The sequence below is a fragment of the Mytilus californianus genome, unplaced genomic scaffold (assembly GCF_021869535.1).
Source record: "Mytilus californianus isolate M0D057914Y unplaced genomic scaffold, xbMytCali1.0.p SCAF_6, whole genome shotgun sequence".
Taxonomy (NCBI): Eukaryota; Metazoa; Mollusca; class Bivalvia; order Mytilida; family Mytilidae; genus Mytilus; species Mytilus californianus.
The window spans coordinates 65075267-65082751 of record NW_026262712.1 but is presented as its reverse complement, the minus strand read 5'-3'; the positions used below and the strand labels follow the sequence as shown (position 1 = coordinate 65082751).

The following is a 7485-nucleotide window of genomic DNA, read 5'->3' as shown; positions in this document are numbered from 1 at the left end:
TATTACTTAATGTTCACAAAATAACGAATATACGTGGGGCAAAAGAAGTTGAAAGAGCATTTAAGAAAAGTCATATGTCGTATGGGTATGCCGAAGATTATTTTGTCGTCAACCGTAAATTTCCTTGGAAAATATATCCTAATTTAGCGATAGGCCGAGAAATAGTGGATAATTATTTAGCGTTCGTAGCTAGAAAAAACAAAGTAACAACGATAGACGCATCAGGAACAGTCGGGGCTTTGCATCAAAAAACAAAAAGTAGAGTGAAAAAACCGTCTGACTGTAACAAAAAAATTTTAGGTAAACTCTATGCCAGACGTAAAATTGCGAGGGGCAACGTTGAATGTTTCTCATTCGAAACACGGTTCAATTTTGATAGTAATGTGTTCCTGATGAAAAGGGGGCAATACACAACAGTTTGTTAACAGGTGTATACTGCGTTTTCATATTTTGTGTTTGTACTCAACCATTTTATCATTTTACATCACGAAATTATTGGTTATATTGTTTGTTTGTCTGTTGTTTTATTTTAAATGGTATTGATTTTGTTGAACTACAAAATGACTGAGTACAGAGCCTGAAGCCAAAGTAATGTAAATAGAAATATTTTGTTCATGGAACAAGTGTGGACACAGATCAGTGTGGATAGTATGTTTGAATGTTTGGCAGTGTTTTCTGTCAAAAAGAGTTCTCTGTTTTTCCCATGGGGTTCTATGTTTAACTGTGTTGCACAGTGACAGCCAACCTGTACCAAACACTCAAAATTAGCAGTGTCGTTTATTTAATATTTGTTTTACAAAATGAAAATAAGATAATGTGGTATAATTGCCAAAGAGACAGCTATTCACCAGTGACCAAAATACAGAGATTTTAACAACTATATAGGTCACCGTGCAGCTTTCAACAATTAGCGAAACTCGGAACCTTAAAAAGGCCCAAGCATTATAAACTTAAAACAATTCATAAGAGGCAACCCAACAGCCTGATTCATGCTAAAATAAATATACGGAAACAAATATTTCATACAGCGAAAATGATAACCACCGATTTACCGGCTCCTGACTTGGGACCGACATATAAAGAATGTGAATGGGTTAAATAATCCTGTTTGTGAGCCCTCAATCACTTTCTGTTCAAGAGTAAATGCGATTTATACATACTGTTGTGGACCATATATTGACCTTTAGGTATTTTGTGGTTTGTTGTGGTGTTCGGTTGCTGTTTCATTGGAGTATTCCCAACATATCTTTTTATTTTTGTCCATAATTCACGAAGGAATTTACAATCTATTTTATACATCAGTACAAAAAAATAAGGAGATGTGGTATGATTTCCAATGAGACAACTACCCAGCAAAGTTCAAATGAAGTGGATGTAACCAAATTTAACGAAATAGAACAAATGTTATAATAAAAATTATCAGTAGACAGCTCTCACACAAGCAAAAATTCAATAACAGTAAAATATAGGGCATGCACTACAAGCAGAAGGACACATTCTAATTTAATATGAAAATAAGAAGATGTGGTATGATTGCCAATGAGACAACTCTCCACCAGAGACCAAATAACGTAGAAGATATTTAATAGGTCATCGTACGGCCTTCAACATTGAGTAAAATCCATATCACATAGCAAGCTGTAAAAGGTCCTTACATGACAAATATAAAACAATTCAAATAAGAAATCTAACGGCCTGATTTATGTTAAAAAGAATAAACGAAAAACAAATGTTATATGCGGTACTAAACAACAACCACTGAATTACAGGGTCATGACTATGGACAGGCACACACATAATGCGACGGGGCTAAAAAGGTTTGCGGGCGGTCGACCATACCTTCAAGTTTACAACGCGATTTCTATGTGGTGAAAATTAAGGTTTATATATCGGCTGATGAAATAAAGATAGTATTGGACGTTAATTCTTATTATTTTATATATTTTATTTTGGTGAAACTCATAAGTCAGCATTCATCCTTCAGCTTTTTCTTCTTTTGACAGAACTGAAAAATAATAAAAAAAAATATGTAAATACATCGTGATTTATAGCATCTTAAATTATTTATGTGCACCATGGTTGGCTTTTATCTAAATTGTGCCTTAAGTTTTAAAATCACCAACAGATGAACGATAAATTATATGAACATTGAAGAAAACAAAATATTTTTAACTTTCAGAATAACGTCTGTTTATACTGTAAATTTCAGATGAAGAAGAAAATGAAATTACCGTTGACAGATGAACATGCGTTTGCTATAGCATTCAGTATCGTGCCAGTAGAATCCTTTGTAATGGTACCAGACTAAACAATTTGCCCTCTTTCCTTCTCCTGGTTCTCCAGGGTACCAGATGTTGTACGACATCGGTTCTAAATTCTCAATCCAAACCCAGCGTCCTTCTGTAAACATGTCCGTAGCACCAAGCCATACGTTGTTAGAAGAAACTTTACAGCAAATCAAAATAATTCAAAGTGATTACAATCTAATTAAAATTCAGATCTATCGTAACTTGCGTCGAAGTATGAGGATAACGAAATCAGAGATTGAAGTGACTAAAAAACAAACTTTCAACGAACGCTTGTTATATACAATAAAGCGACGTGGTATGATTGCCAATGAAACAACTATCCACCAGAGACTAAATGACGTAGATGTTAGAAAAAAATATAGGTCGCCGTACGGCCTTCAACAATAAGCAAAACTTATACCGCATAACAAGCTATAAAAGCCCCGCCTATCAAAATGTAAAACAATTCAAAAAAAAATAATGTATATAACAACGACAAACGAAAAACAAAAAGGATATGCAGGAACAAACGACAACCACTGAATCGTAAAAGTTTTGAATCTACCGACCTTCCTTACGTGATATGAAGTCTTTTTGTTACACGAGAGAAACTTTCGGATTGTTTAAACTCTTTGAAATGCTAAGTAATTCAATGCTGTATCTCACTATATGTGTTGATACGTTTCAAAACCATGAGATTCTAAGAAATAGCAGTGTATTCGTTATTTTCTTGCAACTATTTTACCAACAAAACTATTTTGAAAACAGACTTTTAATCTTATGTTTTTTTTAATCCATAGTTTACAAAATGTATGTACTTTGCATGAGGTATGACAAAATGAAATGAAGAAAACGAGGCAATATCAGGGTATACTTTAGTTATAGCTACAAAACTTGTTTATATTTGGATCAAAATTGTCTTGTAAGGAGATATCGAATGAATAAGAAGTACTATAGAGTAAAAACTGATAAATAGAAGGCTTTATAAGTTTGGTTAACTTGTGACATATCGATTCTGCATATTTAAGCATATTTAGGCAAATAAAATATGTTTAACTAAACCTGGATTATATTCTGATTTAATGATACTATGTACTATCACCATACCGAGAGAAAAAACCGAACCTATATCTACTACCTACCATATTTCATGGGTATAGATATATCTCTATTGATATAATTTGAGTTGGGAGTTATTTACCTTTTGGTAGTCAAACGGATTGATTTTCTCATTTGACAAACCAAGTACAAGCAAGTCTGATAAAAGATCCTTACTAGATCATAGTGATGAATTAAACAAGGGTTAAACAAATGAAAAAACATATGAAAACAACCTTGCTAAAGTCTAACGGTAAATATTACAAGTTGAATTTGGTTGATTTATGAAGGAATTTGTGTATATTGCCCTACAACATGGCGACAAGGGCAACAACTCCAGCTCATATTATTTCAATGTAAAACTATCTATTATAACACTGTACTTACTATCATTTTTTAAAGGAGACGTGTGATTACTTCTAGAAGTATTTATGAACCTCTTTAAAAGAGGATAGAACTCAAAGTACAAATATTTCAGACAGATTCAAAATGTTTACTGTGGTTTACATGTAATGCATTGCATTTCATAAAATTGTTTCTTTGAATAAAGGGTGTGCGAAAAACTTTTAATAATAAGAATAATACATATTCTACTCTAATTCTATCTGTCTACTATTTAAGTATGTGCATACCTCTTGTCATGGACTTGATGAACCTCATTTCTTTTTCATTAGAAACTGTCGCTAGGAATCCACCAATGGAATAACATAAACTCTGAAAAATCATTTCTCATTTATATTCTGAATATTTCAGTACGTCAATATAATTGTACTCGCTTTTCTTGTTAGTTGAAATTCACTTGTTCCTTGGTATCCCATTTTACAGGCGCCAAGTGCACTATATAACACCCCCTTTTCATTAATGTATGTGTTACCGATATTTTCAATGAACATTTGCGTATTATGTTTATCATATTTATTTACTGATTTTACTCTTATTGAGTAGCCTGTCGGTACATAAAAACCGCTTCCTTCGTTTAAATTTTAGGATAATAAGCTATATATCCGAAAATAACTGAAAAGAGGGAGGGGTCCAAGCGCATTTGGTTAATCCTATATGCTTGGTCATTTCCAAGTTTCTCCTTTTCAAACCTCTTAGCGCATATCAAATTGAACGCTTTTTATGCCCCACCTAGGGGCATAGGTGGGGCATAATGTTTTTCAGTCTGTGCGTCCGTTCGTCCGTCCGTTCGTCCGTCTGTCCCGCTTCAGGTTAAAGTTTTTGGTCAAGGTAGTTTTTGATGAAGTTGAAGTCCAATCAACTTGAAACTTAGTACACATGTTCCCAAAGATATGATCATTCTAATTTTAATGCCAAATTAGTTTTTTAACCCCAATTTCACGGTCCACTGAACATAGAAAATGATAGTGCGAGTGGGGCATCCGTGTACTATGGACACATTCTTGTTATTTATGAATTAACTGTTGTTTTTTTTTAACTTATTCAGGCATCATTCCCACGTGTAAATATAATTCTTGTTTACTTAAATATGTCGGAGACAAACCTGGTTGAATAAACTGAAAACCGGCAAGAATTGAACCGTACAAATAAAATAAAATCTTGATTAAAGAAAGGACCCACCTGAGCATCCATCCATGTCATTGGCTCTTCGACGTACATGTATTGCTTGTTCCGAAACTTCACCCATATATGGTGTCCAGTTGTGCATGAATTCCCTGTTTTACAATATTAAAATAATGAATATTTTATACTCTGATTTATTTTCTTATTTCTGCGTAGTATGTAACACATGTAGTTTTGATTAATTGATTATGTTTTATTTGTCAGTGCTGAACGTCCATGTGCATATATTTCATGCAAATTAAGCACGAGAACAATTAGTTTACTAGGATGTGAACAGAATTGAACTTTGATAACAAAAATTTAAACACACAACCATTCCGGTCAATTTTTAAAGTAATACCGTTAGTAATAGTTGATAGAAAAAGGCAACGAGTAATATAATTATTGCATGTCTGCCAGCAATAATGCGTTCCATACTTGTATAACCGCTTAAAATAATCTAATGACAGGTGTCATCAAAGAATATAATGCATTTTTGGGTAATATTTCCAAAAACGTACACCAAAACCTTGCGATTGGTTAATAATAGCTCTATACAATTGAAATTCGTTCAATGACGTGCCGTTATTTTTATATTAGGGTACGAACAATAGAATTACCCATAGTCCTCTAGATTCTCAAACGGCGATTTACAGTACACCGTGAAGTAGCAACATGCAGTACAGTAACATTGTTCCCAAGGATTGCGGCATGTTCTGTCACAGCAAGAGTCTAATATACCATGCAGTTAACCTCATGTAATTATTATTCCTGATATATGAATAGGAGTGTTAAATTCCTTATATTCGGCCGGAAAGAGCAATCGATGTGGAAAGTGTAAGCACTATAAATTACCATCTTGAAATTGCAAATTATTACACTCCACGATCACCACTCATTATATCAACAAGATAGAAATGAGTGTTTGTCAACATTTGAATAGATTATAAAATTGAACGAATAAAACCTACCAATGAAGGAGATCAACAAATTTATGAGTCCTTACTATAAAGTAAAGAGTCAAATGACGATTTTACATCATTGATACCGTGACATACGTTAAAACATATATTGTGAACATGAACATGCTTAAAAATTGTGTTTCTTGCTTCCTGCTACACTCAAACGTTTTTGGTTCGGATCCTGATTCACCTTTTTATCTGAATTTAGTTTCACTTGCCTAATAAATCATTTTGCTGAGCTATTTCCTGTATATTAAGTTTGACACAGTTTTGCTATTTACAATGCTGTTTCTGATGGCTTAGTTTATATGCGGCTTTGCTTTTTATAATTGCTTTTTGTCTATGTTTTTTTTTTGTGCTCTTGTGTTTTTGCTTGAATAATGTTTGTGTGTTTTATATGCTGACGTTTTACGTAGTTTACGTGTAGTTTACGTAATTATGCTCATTAGAGCTCATTTGACTTTTTGTTATATATTTCAAATGATCCGACTCTAAATAAAATGTACTACCTTCTTACTGTTTAGACTTGATTGCTAAGCATGGCAGGAATGTTTATGATAAATACACAAAATATGAATTATACAATACTTGTAGTTATGCACATAAAACACCATTCAATGTATATCTATATATATATAAAATATTCGTACAGTGTAGGAAAATATATAAAATTTATTTGACGAGCTTTAGAAACAGAGAATAGGAGGCTACTCGAGCTTTTCTCCTGCATGTTTCGTAGCGACTTCAAATAAATTATATATTTTCTTACACTGTACGAATATTGTTTTATTCTGCGTTTCAACATTGAGCTTATGTTGAATTTGTCACTAAAAATGAAATCAATATGACTTAAACGCGGACCGCGATGAGGACCCCAAATTGAAATGTGACGTAAACAGTCATTTGAATTTGTCCTGTTACTTTCTGATCGCTTATCTTTGATTATAGCCGGTCGTTCTCAACAAAAGCGGGACATCAGGAGACTATAAACGTCTACTATAACGTCATTACGTTTGTCGATTCATGTTATATGTCAACCTGTATTTGTATAGTAGAATGGTCGATTGCAGGATATAAATAAGAAACTATCTGTACATACCCAATACAAATATACAGATCAAAGGAACAATTTTCATCCACAAAGAGTTCCCCATCATTGCAGAGGAAATAATACAGTGAAAATTTCGATCATAGAAATGACCGTTTTGCACAAGTAACAGTTGATACCCTATTGATTGTCGGGAACATTAAAATGGAAGACGATAAGGTCAATGGTATTTATCTGCGGTTCGTTTTACTGTGACTTGTTTTACTTTTTTTTTTTATCTATTTACACCAAGATGTCGTTTAATGCAATTGGATACCCTGTATTTATCATGCTTTTCAATAACATATGGTCAAATCGAAAGACCCACTCCATAATTATTGAAAACTATCATTCTGCATTTACAATAATATCTTGGTGTAAGTAAGGTACACCCATTCGGGCTAATGCCCTCAAGGTGTATCTAATACTTATAAATTTGTTTCGGTAAATTCCCCGTTTCTGTCATATCGTCTCATGTCTTTCACCT

The 7485-nt window shown here is 33.2% G+C and overlaps 1 protein-coding gene across 1 annotated transcript; it reads right to left on the bottom strand.

Moving 5' to 3' along the window:
• Positions 1-1924: 1924 nt before the first annotated feature.
• On the bottom strand, positions 1925-7170 carry LOC127705369 (perlucin-like protein). The gene is made up of 5 exons (XM_052209673.1): positions 7011-7170; positions 4968-5062; positions 4019-4100; positions 2232-2445; positions 1925-2005 (listed from the first exon to the last, which is right to left on the bottom strand). The coding sequence occupies exons 1-5, from the start codon at positions 7066-7068 to the stop codon at positions 1981-1983; spliced, it is 474 nt and encodes a 157-aa protein (XP_052065633.1). The 5' UTR covers positions 7069-7170; the 3' UTR covers positions 1925-1980.
• Between the last annotated feature and the right edge of the window lie 315 nt (positions 7171-7485).